This window comes from Electrona antarctica, assembly GCF_951216825.1.
Source record: "Electrona antarctica genome assembly, chromosome: 15".
Classification (NCBI taxonomy): Eukaryota; Metazoa; Chordata; class Actinopteri; order Myctophiformes; family Myctophidae; genus Electrona; species Electrona antarctica.
The window spans coordinates 35650654-35665833 of NC_136796.1; the positions used below are offsets into that span (position 1 = coordinate 35650654).

Sequence of the window (15180 nt, forward strand, 5' to 3'; positions counted from 1 at the left end):
CGTGAACTATACGGTTGTGACGCCTACAATGGTGTTGAGAATAGCCTACATGAACAAATACCACCTGTCAGAAATATAGCTGCAGATATGGTTTGTTAATTAACATGGGCCTACTCTCCCAAGAGGTTATCATTGATCAGTGCGTATTTGTTCGTGCAGCTTAAAAGTATATGAATTAAAATAATGCATCCTGCATGCTATTTTATATAGACCTATATCTTGTGTATATCTGTCGTTATAAGGTTGTGGTGGTGATGAGTGGTGCAAGTTATGCAAATGCATTTAGCATATCATTGTTATTGCTAGATAGGAAAATAACTGGGTTTGACTTTTACGCATTGCATCGGCGTATAGCTGCTACTGGTCCCGTCAAAGTTCAACCTCTCAGCACCACACATTTGTACAAAGTTATCTGGCATCTGAGCAAGCCCAATCCCATGTTGCATTGTGACAAGGTATCACAAACCCAGTCAAAGATATAGGCTACCAGTTCTCGTTTTCGTCAACACGGTGCGGTCACAGAGCCTGCACTGGTCGTAAACACCAACACGCACCAGACAGCCACACAACGACGCGTCTATCCCGCTCCTTCTCTTCACAGATCACATCATTTTCACACGTATTCGCCAAACCTCCTCTAAAAGCCTGCAAATGCAAAAAGAAAAAAACATCCCAGTTATATATGAACGCGGAGACACAAAAGTGTGCACCACCACCCAAGTGCAAGGTTAGCATGGTTTGTGAGACTAAAACGGCTATAGGAGAAAACAAAATGCCTGTAAAATTTAATGTCTTCCAAAGCAGGAATTCTCACCCTTCTTCCGTCCTTTTCAAGCACTCAGACGGTCTCTTCAAAGACTGAATAGCCCAACAGGCTTGATGGCGAGACAGCAACTTTCAACTTGACCTTGGCCTCTAGCCGCGACTACCTCGTATGTAAAAAAAAAAAAACAGCACGCAGTGCCAAGCTCTGCGCTGTTTTCTGTCTGTACATATTGTAAACATGTCGGAAGTTGCTGGGCGTCTGGAATATTCACTAAACCATGACGTTATATCCGAATTCACTCATTTTGTTCGATATAGCCTGCCAGGTGAAAGTATAGGCCATTTTACTACTTTGTTACATTTCCCAGCTTATAAGGACTGCAGCTATACGAGAAATGCATGCGCAAGCGTTATGGACACTGCAATAGTGCAATATACCAATAGATTATTTTAGTCTGTAGTATAGGCATATACATCTACATGATTACAAATATACATTTTGTTTTTAGAGGAAGCAATTGGTTATTGTGTGTACTGCGTCTATATATTGTTTGTGCAAGATTAACATTTGCATGTTATGCTTTGGGGCATGTGTGGAAAATATCATGGACAGGGTAGAATATGCCTATGTAAACAAAACATTGTCAATTTGTCACTGCAACAGACATTTCCCATAAGAAATGCCCATAGGCTATTTTGATTTGTGAATAGCAGAGTCGACCATTTTGGGTGAATTGTAGCCAGGCTATTGTCTGCATTTCATTCAATGACTATATGAATAGTCCCAACATTCAGTCCTATGTGAAATTATGATCTTATGGATATGTTGATGTTTAATTACGTTTTTCCCCCCTCAAATGCACGCGGTGTGTCATTTGACATGCACAAGGAAAACTAATTGCCTTGATAGGTATGTTCACCTTACTACGCCGCATTTTTCTACATTTAATTATCTGCTGTGGGAGATGTTTATCGTCCTCTTTGCATAGCCCTGTCACGTGGCAAAGCCTTGTCCAATGAGGACGCAATCTTTGGTGCTCCCGTGCGCGTCAGAGTAGCTTACTCTCTCGGAATCGGTATCTCCTTTTTTCAGTCTCTGGGCTTTTTAAAAAAGAGCCAGAAGCCTCAATGTTGGATGTCGTGCTATGACAACGTCACTGCTCCTCCGTCCTCGCTGGGTCGACCCGTCGGTGATGTTCCTCTACGACAACGGCGTCGGTTCCGATGAAGTGAGCAAGAACATGGAGGGTTTCGCTGGCGGCAACTTTGCGGCGAACCAGTGCAGGAATCTGATGGCGCACCCTGCCTCCTTGGCACCGAGCACCGCGTACTCGTCCGGCGACGTGCCCACCTCTGGCATGGGCGAGCCGGTGAAGCAGTGCAGCCCTTGCTCGGCGGCCCAAAGCTCGTCGAGCGCGTCTCTGCCCTATGGATACTTTGGCAGCGGCTATTACCCGTGCAGAATGTCGCATCACAGCAGCATAAAGTCGTGCGGAACGCAGCCCCCCTCCGCGTACGGGGAGAAATACATGGACACGTCCGCCTCGGGTGACGATTTCACCTCTCGGGCAAAGGAGTTCGCCTTCTACCCGACCTACCCCTCGGGCCCATACCAACCTGTACCGAGTTACCTGGACGTCCCCGTGGTGCCAACCATCAGTGGGCCGGCGGAGGCCAGACACGAGCCGCTGCTGCCCATGGAAAGCTATCAGCCATGGACTCTCACCACAAATGGATGGAACAGCCAGGTCTATTGCGCCAAGGAGCAGCCCCAGCCGAGCCACATGTGGAAGAGCTCGATACCAGGTATACGGCTACTTAATCACAATCCAAGCTTTTACCTGGTTGTAACCACAAATATATATACTGGCAGATAAATTGAGTAATTTAAAAATATATACAAAAATGACATCTATTCATGTAGACCTGCGATAGTTATGTTATGTTAAATTAGTTACCGGTATTTGTATGTATTTTATTTTGTTTATTTTTATTTTGTTTTATCGCTAACACTTTATCTTGTCGTTTACCCATTCAGACGCGGTGTCTCACGTCGGAGGGGACGCGGGTTCGTACCGACGTGGAAGAAAGAAGCGCGTGCCATACACCAAGGTGCAACTGAAGGAACTTGAGCGCGAGTACGCCGCCAATAAATTTATCACGAAGGACAAACGGAGGAGGATATCGGCTCAAACCAACCTGTCCGAGAGACAGGTCACAATATGGTTTCAAAACAGACGCGTAAAGGAGAAGAAAGTTGTCCAGAAAGTGAAACCGATCAGCTAGTTTCTTTTTTTTAAGGACAACATTGGTGGAAAATAAACAATTTCACACACACACACACACACACACACACACACACACACACACACACACACACACACACACACACACACACACACACACACACACACACACACACACACACACACACACCAATAATACTTCTGGATTGAAACAACGAACTGTTTCCTGAATCCTGACTGAACATGATTCATATGTGTATGTTGCCAAATGAGTTCCCGGAGCTTTTTGGAACAAAGTGTTGAGCCTGTAAATGCTTGGTGAGCCCACCATTTCCAACAGCCTCTCGGTCTCCGGACGATAATATATGTCGGAATGTCACAACCATGATCCGACACTGGGTGTCGTCCCTGGTCAGCCTCCGACGACAAGCTGCGTCGTCCCTGGTCACTCTATAGATATTAATACAATTCCTCAGCCGACATGATATGTCTGGCCAGGGACCATTATGGATGCATGCCACAAAACCGTAAGCGTGAGCTAAAAAGACTTGCACTAAACGATAAACCATTTTTCACAAACAGCTGTAAATATTCTGAGCATTTTCATACTAATTTGGTAATTTTCCGATGTGTATTTTTCGAGAAAAACACTTTTGCAAACCTGTGACGTCAGGTCAGATTACTTCCTTATACTACTCTACTGTCAATAAAGTTCTGACAAAACCAGTTGTATTTCATATCTCTACATCTATATATCGATGGATCTATCGATCTCAGTGTGTTTTTATATCAATTATTATTTTCTGGCATTTTGTTCTGGCACTCTGGCACTGTTAATTGTTTTATTTATAACTTAATGTATCAATCATTATTATAAAACATGTTTGCTCCCGGCCGAGTCCTCGGCTGGCTGCATCCGGTTTGAAACCACGCATCTACATACATGGACACCCTTGGACTGTTTCCGTATCCTGTCTAACAGGATCTAGACCAATATATCTATGATCTTGACCACCATAATAAAACAAATAATAATAATACAAATAAAAATAATTATATTCCCAGCGGTCTGAATGCATGTATTTAAATACATTTAACTGTAAATGATAGAATAAATTGTTATTTACATTATTCAAGTTTACCTTAGTTTTGTAACTTTTGCTTGATAGAATAAAATAATGGGCGTATGTATGCATGAACCGATGACGTCACGTCCTCGGCGGTCATTGCGATTTTGACTATACTTCAGGTAAGATGCATTTGCAACATTACCTGTATAATCTTATATTTGTACTTAAAATACATACATCGTATTCTGCACAACCCCTAAATGATAGAACAACGCCACAGGGTTATTGTTGACGTTGACGTATGATGTGTTAGTGTATATTGGTAGCATCCGTGTCTGCATTATCAACACATCAACACATCCCTTAGCTAAGCTAACAAGCTAATTGCTAGTAAACTAGTGGTTCCCAAAGTGGGGTCCGGCACGTCCGGGGACCCCCAGGGGTCCTTGAGGGAGTTCCAGGGGGTCCCCAGCTTAATGATAGTTTGGAACCAAATGAACCCTGTTAGGGTCTGTAGTCTGTACAGACCCTAACAGGTCCATTTGGTTCCATACTGCTACAGCCGTAAAAATCATCCCTTCCCTGGCATATATTTTCTAATGGGGGTCCGCGGGCTAATTAGTGTCAATTTGGGGGTCCTTGACATGAAAATGTTTGGGAACTAACTACTGTGCTAAACAACAACTCCATGTGATGTAGCATTTGTGACTAAAGGCAAAACGAAATGTTTTATTGAGTTGTGGTTGTTATTGAATACTTTATGAAGTCAAACCATCTCATTAACAGTATATTTTTGAGTGGTGCAACCACTCCCTTGGGGACTTATGTGTGTGGGTGCCTGCCTGGCTGGCTGGCTGGGTAGGTATGAGCATGAAAACAGGTTGTTTTTCACCACCTGTGCGCAACCTAACACACACAAACACACACGCACATATTAACTGTATATATGATGATTTCGGGTGTGCCAATACAGTGACAGTACAGTACAGTACAGTAGAGGGTACAGTAGAGGGACCGGCACACAGTAACTCTGTCATTTCTCAACCGTTTCGGACACGGGGCTGCACGTCGGAACCGCCCCGCCCCCCAGGGCGCGTTCCTGGGGGTCTGGAAATCCCCCCCCCCCCCCCCCGGAACCCACACACGGAGTTGCACCACTCACTTTTCATTTTGGTTCATTGTACTCAAGTTAATCATAAATAGATGCAATCCAAAACATTGTGATGAAGCTCAGTGAAAACTGAGCTTTATCACAATTAGTTAGATACCGGTATTAATTTGACATTGACACTGCAATAGGATTCTGAATAGAAGTTCCAACAGTTGGGTGTTACATTCTGAATCATATTTTTTCTCTTACAGATCTTCCAACCTCAAACAACTCTCCAACACAAACAAAACAAAAGGCACTTTTAAGAGCCACTCTCTCTATCTCTCTCTCTCTCTCTCTCCAGCTCCCTCTGGCTTTCTCGCTGTCCCCCTCCCCAGCTGAAAAAAAATGACAAAACCAAAAGTAAGACAATGTCCAAATAGAACATGTCAAGCATTGTCAGAACCAGGGAGCAAAACCTGTTCCCAATGTTTACAAGCTCTGACAATGACCGACAAATTGGATCAAAAATTAAAAAAATATGACGCTGAGTGGAGAAAGACACAAGTGAGACACAAGGTCACCCACCGAGCTGTGGACAGTGCAAGAGTTGCAGTAAGTCAATCTACTATATATTTAGATCTTGAAAAAAGAATAAGAATATAATATCATGTAAAAGTTAATAGAAAAGATAATTTTAAAAGTGAAACTTTGATATATTATAGGTTCATTGCACATGAAGTGAAATATTTAAAAGCTTTTTTTAATCTTAATTATGGCATACAGCTAATGAGAAAAAAAATCACACCCGTGTGAAGTGAGGGGTGCTCTTATCTTACAACATGATGTAAAACAAACATTGAGACAAAACAAACATTAAACCTGTATATAAGGAGGGGCTAGGGCCCCTCAAAAATAAAAGACCAATCAAAACAAGATTTATAATACGCCTACAGAAATGTCAACCATCTGAAAAGTAGGGTTACTTTTGAACAAATTGCTTCGTCAATCTGCTATGGCATGGAGGCAATTAGCCTGTGGCACTGATGAGGTTTTATGGAAGCCCAGGTTTGATTTGGTATAGGTCTTCAGCACTACTGTGTGGTTGGGTCTGGTGTCTCTCATCTTCCTCTTAGTCCGGCAGCCGAGGTGGACGTGTGGGAAATGTGGTATATAGTATTTTTTTATTGGCCTAAAATATTGTCTACATACATAAATGAATCCACTTGCTGACCGGCTGTTGGTATTGAGCAATATGTTTTATAGGCGTTTCTTGTGACCCTACCATTAACATGGCAGGCAAAAATGTCAAACCTTCCTTATGCTTTAAGTAGCATGTGACGTGTCAAACTAGGGGGTTTTCATGATTCTGAATCCATTCCAAGCATTCGTTTTGGACAAAAAACACTCCTTGGGCAGCCATAGACGTCATGACAAATGTGATGAGGTCATCACAAATGTGATGAGGTCAGCACATTTTGGGCACATTTGGGCAAGTGGCTATGGCTGTTTTTAGCCCAAGGAGTGTATTTTGTGAAAAACTAATGGTTGGAATGTATTCAGAATCATGAAAACCCCCTAGTATGACATGTCACATGCTACTTAAAGCATAAGGGAAGTTTGACATTTTTGCCTGCCATGTTAATGGTAGGGTCACAAGAAACCCCTATAAAAAATCAAGTTGCTTGATTCAGGGGGGTGATGAAAAGCAAAGCAGCGTTTGTGTTAGTGACTAAACAAACATTAATTTCTCTTCATTGTCAATGGCGTTTTTAAAACAAACATTGACCTAAACACAAACATTAAACCTGGCGCTATAACAGGCCGTTCTGGGAAACTTGGGGCAGAGGTTCATCGTTGGCATCCAGGGAGTGTGCGCGCAAAATGTGGCACCGACCGGGTTAACGGTGCCGGAGATTAGCTGGTAACAGACGGACGCACGCACACACACACACACACGGACGGAGTGCAAAACATACTCTCTCCCCATGCCTTCGGCCTGGTGGAGACAAATATCTAAATACTGAATCGAGCAACTTCAAAACTGTCAAGCTGGGGTTTTCACACAAGCCTGTAGACGATAAAATCACTTCTTATTAACCCTAAAAGACTAAACATGCGTGATTTTTTATCATATCTATTTTTATTTTTTTGTGAAAAGTCATGATGAAATATTAATGAAGAGTACCTCAAGTTGCCATGTATTGCTGTACTTCAAGGGTTGTCCTTCATTTGCAATAATGTAGTGGTACCAACTGCTTTTCTTCATTTGTTCATTTCAGATTACAAAACTTGGGAGTTTGGGCTTTAAGCCAATTTTATTCTTTGGCCGTAAGAATGAGAGGACGAATACCTGGAAGGCAGAACTCATGGTGTCCCCAGGCATGGATATGACAGTTCTGAAGGATGTTCTGACAAATATGAAAACTGCATATCAGTATCTCCTGGCTGCATGTAAGAAAGTGTTTTGTGTGTGTGTGTGTGTGTGTGTGTGTGTGTGTGTGTGTGTGTGTGTGTGTGTGTGTGTGTGTGTGTGTGTGTGTGTGTGTGTGTGTGTGTGTGTGTGTGTGTGTGTGTGTGTGTGTGTGTGTGTGTGTGTGTGTGTGTGTGTGTGTGTGTGTGTGTGTGTGTGTGTGTGTGTGTGTGTGTGTGTGATTCATGCTTATAAATCGCTCTGGATTAAGAGCATCTGCTAAATGCCTAAAGTGTGTGTGAGCGCGTCTTCGTTAATAAGTACACATTTAAAATTAAAGTAAACATGTTCATAATCACAGGGAGTCCAGGCGAGGAGCAGCAGGACCTCCCAGAGGAGCTGGACACTCCAGATGAAGAGTTAATCACGCTGACACCTGTTGAAGACGTTCCTCTCTCTGCTCCCACCCCACCAGACTCTACTCCTCCGCTCTCTGCTCCCACCCCACCAGACTCTACTCCTCCGCTCTCTGCTCCCACCCCACCAGACTCTACTCCTCCTCTCTCTGCTCCCACCCCACCAGACTCTACTCCTCCTCTCTCTGCTCCCACCCCACCAGACTCTACTCCTCCTCTCTCTGCTCCCACCCCACCAGACTCTACTCCTCCTCTCTCTGCTCCCACCCCACCAGACTCTACTCCTCCGCTCTCTGCTCCCACCCCACCAGACTCTACTCCTCCTCTCTCTGCTCCCACCCCACCAGACTCTACTCCTCCGCTCTCTGCTCCCACCCCACCAGACTCTACTCCTCCTCTCTCTGCTCCCACCCCACCAGACTCTACTCCTCCTCTCTCTGCTCCCACCCCACCAGACTCTACTCCTCTCTCTGCTCCCACCCCACCAGACTCTACTCCTCTCTCTGCTCCCACCCCACCAGACTCTACTCCTCCTCTCTCTGCTCCCACCCCACCAGACTCTACTCCTCTCTCTGCTCCCACCCCACTGCCTGTCCAGAAGAAAAGAAGAAATAAGCCAGTGGCTGTAGGGAATCCTAAAAAGAAGAAAGTCGGTACGTTTTGCTTAGTATCGTCTTACTACTTTTCTAGCCTCTAGGCAAATATTAGAGTTTTTAAACAGGCTATTGTTATACACAAGACCCTACATGTTCTCTGGGACCCAATGATTAATGTGGTTAAGCTAATGGGGCTATGTGAGTGAAACTCAGATGAGTAATATGTGTTTGCCAAAAACTTGGGAAAAACTCACATGGACACAAGTGTAAAATGCTGCCGATATTAACACAGGCTTAATAAACTGTTGTCTTTTCATCATTTAAGGTTGCAAGAAATGTAACTCTTCAAATGCACTCTTCAATTATAAGGAGATACGTGGGAGAAGGATACACGAGGTAAGAATGTAGAACCATGTATACACTACTCTTTTTATTATTCTCTTTTTATTATACTATTTTACTATTTGCTCTGATTATGCTGTCGGGAGCATTTTAGGCGCTTGCTGACAAAACCCCCGATCTAATGCAAGATCAGGCTTTGATCGCTGTGTGTAAAAGGATCTGTGAGAAGATCCAGCGGCTCACCAATGACTTTCCGACCGTTTCTAAATATCTGGCAGGTTTGATATCCTCTCGCCTAATGGACATCATACAGTATGAACCGGGTTGCGACCGCGTCCTGAGAAGGTCCATATTCCAACCAATGAGAGCAAAGGAAAGCTGTGGCTGACAGAAAGTGTGTCTGTCTGCAACGATAGATATAACCTTTTATAGAGCGCTGAAGTCCTGACGTCACTCGTCTGTTGTGAAAATGTAACTAATTCAGCAGCAGTAACATTAGAATTTTCTCTCAGTCAGTTGATTCTTCATATCCATGACTGATGATTTGTTTATTTTTCAAACACAGTTCTTATGAGGCGATCTAAAACCCCTATGGGGATTACAATGCAAATACAAAAGTACATGAACCTGTGGACTTAGCGCCCTATACTGATGTTGACGTCAGACTCCGGTGCTCTATTCCGTGGGAAATCCAGGTATCATACATATTGGTAGCTATATTAGCCTAATATTGCTGTTAAATAGTTATATATGAATAGTTGGATGTCCCAGAACTCTCTCCAACTTAATGGGTCAACAAACTGAGATCCTCCTATTTGGTCCTTCACACTCCACCATCCAGTCACATCTTGGCACTCTATGTTATCAATGTTAAGACCTCGGCCCGCAACTTGGGCGTGATGTTTGACTCTGACTTATCTTTTAATGTGCAAGATACAAGAACAATCTTGTTTCTTTCAACTCAGAAATATTTCTAAAATTAGGTAATTTTTATCATTTGCAGACCTTGAAAAAGTAATTCATGTTTTTATTTCATCTCGCTTAGACTACTGCAATTCACTATACTCAGGGTTCAGCAAAAAAGTTATCTCCCGTCTTCAACTTGTGCAAAACTCCGCAGCTAGACTACTAACAAGGTCTCGGAGGAAGGACCACATTACACCAATCCTGGCTGCTCTCCACTGGCTGCCAGTGACTTTTAGAGCTGATTTTAAAATTGTATTGATTACTTTTAAAGCCCTGCGAGGCCTGGCTCCCAGTTATAGCTCAGATATGCTAAAACCATACAGGCCTGTACGCACCCTTAGATCCTCAGGTCTGGCCCTCTTGGAAGTTCCCTCCACTCGCCACTATGGGCAACCGGGCTTTTGCTGCCCGGGCACCCAGACTCTCGCTCTAAGGCTAGCTAACTCAGTGTCAACGTTCAAATCACATTTGAAAACACTTTATCTGTACACTAAAGCCTTTCCTTAGATTTATCATGTTGCTCATTTTTTCATGTCCATGTATGTATATGCCTTGGTTCTATTATTGTCTTACACTGTCTATTTTTATGCATTTCATTTGATTGTTGTTGGTTATCCTTTGACACTGTAAAGCACTTTGTAAATATTGTTTTTGAAAAGCGCTTTATAATTTTTTATTATTATTATTATAATAGTCTATAAAACCAACTCATCTCACTTGAATAATGTTGATATTAAAACCATGTGCGCTGTGTGTGCGTGCGTGCGTGGCTTGCTGTGCTGTGCATGTGTGCGGAGGAGAGAGAGACATCACAGAATCCTGCACCTATACGTGAGATGTGAAAATGAATTTAGTCTTGATCGCATCTTGGTGAACTCACAGTATGTGATCCCTAGTCGGCGATCAATCATTTAGTGTGAATTCTGTGAAAGCCACAAAGATATGCGTAATAACAGCCGATTTCAAAGAAAGACTCTTGTAATGTGAAATACAACGATCTAATGACTCCCCGACAACTTTTAAAGTCCTACTGTCTTTTGTCTACCGTCCTGGTGTAGATCGGCTATTACAAAATAGCCGATCTACAAGCTGTGATATTGTAGATCGGCTATTTTTTTATGTGACACCATGAATCGATAAAGAATAAATCAAGCGTAAATCATGTGCATAATTGATTTGTATCTGGTATAGTACCAACTAAATGTGTGTATTAATCTACTAAATCTGTTAATTACACTATGGAAAAGCATGGCATTTTGAAATTAAAAATGTGTAGAAACTCAAGAGTTCACCAAGATGCGATCCAGACCCGATATAGGTTACATCATTTGTTTTTTATTCCAATTCATTTTGACATCTTACGAGACCGACGCTGGACGCATCTCTCTCTCTGCGACTGTGTGCACGCCACACACACAGAAATAGCCAGGCTACACAGGGCGATCAAAGCCTGATCTTGTGTCAGATCGGGGGTTTGACACAAGAAATGCTCCCCGACAGCATAATCGGAGCAAGTATCGGGCAGTGTGTACGAGCCATTAGTGTGCTTACACCCACACACTGACTGTATACACCAGTGGTTTTCAAACCAAGGTTCCAAGTTCCTATACTGTATATCTATCTCATTGGTCCTCAACCTGGACACGTTCGATTGATCATTAAAAGAAACATACTCTGCAAAAACACGTGGCTCAGATCTAATTGGGTTAATTAATACAATCCACAGTTGGGTTAATTTCACGTCACCAGGTTTTCTGCATTGCAATAGTGTGAGGAACTGTGAGGTCATTTTACTGCTCACACTGTGTGTGTGTGTGTGTGTGTGTGTGTGTGTGTTTTGCAGAGAGAAAAACAAGTGTTCGTGCGTTGGGAGCCTTGCACCGGTGGATGGTAAGACATTTTTCTATTTACACTATTTGCCCTACCAGAGGCAGTGGTCTGATCCCACAATTTTGTCTTGCCTCTCAAATTTGCATTACTCTCGCTCTGTACTCCCGCTGTGTGCAGCTGTGGCTGTGTGCTCTTAAGCATATGGGCTTGATTGGCAGCTCCAGTCCACCGTTGTCCACAGTCCACAGTTGGATTGGAAGGTTCTGTGTAACTAGCTTGTACAATTTAGGCATTTAGCAGACGCTCTTAATCCAGAGCGATTTACAGTAAGCAAGAACAAACCATGATTATCACATACATAAAACGTCACCCTGAATCATATGTAAGCTATGAACCTAACAGTGTAATATCTATATAATGAAACTATGCATATATTCAATATAGTGTATGTCTATATAATATAATATGCTATCTAAGTTACAGCTTGAATGTCTATTAATTACTATTCTAGTGATTAATGTTTGTCCAGTAATGTTGACTTCTCTTTCTGACTTCACATATGTATTTTAATCTTGTCCTGTTACACAAGATTATCATGTTTTATAAGGAAATCAAATTGATGAAATAAACAGCAATTTAGTCTGTATTTTTCAAAGTGGGATGTTGGCAATGGCAGCTATGCTTCATGTCTTATCTTTTACATGTAGGCAATAGTCATGCATGTTCAAGGGGTGAACGTATAATTCTAGTATACGGTAGATCGCTGGCAGCAGGTTTTCCCGAACACCGCCGATCAGAGCGGGTTCCACTTGGACAGGACTACTCAACGGAAATCCAAAAGTCCAAAGGCTGCAAACTAAAAATATCTGTTATTTTGTAACAGACTACACGTCTAGTTTAAAAATTAAGGAAACGCACAGTAAAAACCCACATTTCCACAAGGCCAAACCTCAATGAACAAGTTTCATTGAGGTTGAATAAGGTGAATAAGTTACAATACCTACAATTATGTTCAAAACAATCACGATAACTAATTATATTCTTATTGATCATGACGGGCCACAGATACAATAAGCAGGAGCAGCATGCGGACCATGGGCCGCAGGTTGAGTAGCAATAGGAGGTATTAATGGATGATTATAACTGGGTCGTAAAGGCAGTTATGTCTGCCTGTATGAGATGAAGTGAGGGGTTCTGCTATCCGTGACAGGGGTCTGTTGGGCGGTGGTTCGGATCTCCGTAGAGCCGGCCAGTTCCAGTATTGGTTCAACTTGTTGTGGGGCTGATGATGGCTTGAACTCTGCTTGTCCTGTCGCGGACGCTGCCTCATATAGGGTGAATCGAAGGTGGATAATAGTAGGGAGATGCCCATATAGGGGTATGTCAAACCCCTATATGGGTATCTCCCGAACATTAGGGCTGCATGATACTGTTTTCCCCTGTACACCAAATCTCTTCAACAAAAATAGATGATCTACACACCTTGTAGATCTTTTCTTTTCTTCAATGCTACAAGGGTTCAAGTTGTTAAAACAAAAACACTAAGAAAGAAATCCTATTACACAAAGACTTTGCAGCCCATGCTCTAAATTAATTCATTTCATTTCATTTATTTCTACTTTTACAGTGGCAAGACCTGGGATGACAGCTGGGAACCTGCAAGGAATTACCCAGCTGATGTCTGGACCATGCCTCTGACAGATTGAGCACCAAGTGCCTTAAACATGTTCTGTTTTTTTATTTATTTTTTTCATTAAAAACCATTTGCACTTTGAATGTTGTTTCTTCCAAGTTCTTCAATTTATACAACTTCTGTATGAACCTCATGAATGATTATAGTTTACTACAGTATGTAAAGTCTGAAAATCCTATGTATGCAATGCAATTATTTGTTCTTCCACAGGAAGTTATTGTGCCCATATATACCTAATTTCACTACTTGTATTCCTAAAACAAATTATTTTCATTTTTGTTCTTGTCCCAGGGGGTCTCCATTTTAGCCTGTGACATGTACTGTAAACGGTAGTCTATGTCACACCTGGTTGGTGACACATCCCCAATGTATTTATTACAGCATGTCTTTCACTTTACAGTTATATATGCCTGCTCTAGCAATCTGCACTTGGACTGACATAATTGGTGTAATGAATAAACCATTTTAAATATGTATATGGTAAGTATAATGTATTATAGTATAATGTAATGAACACTATTCTGTCAAATGAATGCAGGCTACTATACTGGATATGAGCATGATGCTGTATACTGTACTGTAAGCAATACAGTCAGCTGCAGTTAAGACTACAACCTATGGATAGTTGAATGAATAAGTATGCAAGCTACAGTAAATCAACACCAACTATTATGAGCAATAATAATCATAAGTGGTCTTCCTTATTGTTCAATAAAAAGCATTTTAATCCGATTTGTGGCCATGTTCTCAAAACGTTATAATGTATCAGAATGCAATACAACTCCCAGCCGATAGGGTCGCATAGACAGACAATGGCCGACGATCGGATTAAAATGCTTTTTATTTAATCATAAGGAAGATACATGTACTTATAACCACACGGGGAGAATTGTAACATCCATGGCCCTGGGGTGACCACTTATGATTTGAAATCTGAACGTTTATAGACGTTAACGTTGTAAATGTATCAAGATCTGCAAAAAAGGGTGAAGTTGCGTCATGACGCTCGTAAAGGACGAGCGCCCTGAAACATGACTCTGAGCACGCACTCTGAGAAGGACCTGTCTCCGGCAGCGGACCTGTCCAAGAGTGTCTGCGGAAACGGAAACAGAAAAGGGGCGTTCCCTTGTTCCCTTCAGTCCGCCGTCCCGGACGCGCTCCCGGGGGTCTCGTGCCCAGGTGGGGGTCCGCGTGGGTCCGCGGGGTATCTCGGCCGTCCCTGGGCCGTTTCGGACGGGGGGAATCTCGTTCGAACCGGGCCGCCGTCCCGGACGCGCTCCCAGTGGTCTCGTGCCGCGGGGGTCCGCGGACCCCCACCGTTGTCGTGTCGCCCCCCTGGGGGTGTCTTTAGGGTTAAGGCACTTCTGGGTGTCGGATTGAGATATAACCTACATATTCCGATTCAGCGCCATTGGTTTAGTGGGGGTAGAAGGAGTTTTGGAGCAAAATGACTACAATTCGAGAAAATATGAATTTCTTTAACTTTCAAACAGCAATTTGACCCATTTCTAAGTCTTCTAGACAGTTAAAACTAACACCATTAGATTTCCCTTACTTGACATAGGGGGGGAAGTGTATTTAGAGGAATCCTTAAAAAATTGGATTGTTAGTGGCCTCCAACGCGTTAAAATCAATTAAAAATCCAAAATTTGTCCGTTTGTTTTGAGCAGGCAAATATTTTCTTCGTCTCATCAAGCTGAATCCATTGAACTTCGTCCTGAGTCTCTACGACACTTCTAACTATCAAAGGTCA

General features: G+C 42.7%; 2 protein-coding genes and 1 long non-coding RNA gene across 4 annotated transcripts in view; all 3 read left to right on the forward strand.

The window, feature by feature from the left end:
* LOC306938217 (homeobox protein Hox-A10-like) overlaps positions 1-15180 on the forward strand; it is a 71890-nt gene that overhangs the window by 19646 nt on the left and 37064 nt on the right. The gene's annotated exons all lie outside the window — the stretch shown is intronic.
* On the forward strand, positions 1805-3051 carry hoxa13a (homeobox A13a; the record flags this gene model as incomplete). The annotated part of the gene is made up of 2 exons (XM_079522747.1): positions 1805-2571; positions 2804-3051. The coding sequence occupies exons 1-2, from the start codon at positions 1911-1913 to the stop codon at positions 3049-3051; spliced, it is 909 nt and encodes a 302-aa protein (XP_079378873.1). The 5' UTR covers positions 1805-1910.
* Positions 5623-8004, forward strand: LOC306939062. The gene is made up of 3 exons (XR_013791824.1): positions 5623-5786; positions 7454-7625; positions 7946-8004. It is a non-coding gene; the product is annotated as an uncharacterized lncRNA (long non-coding RNA).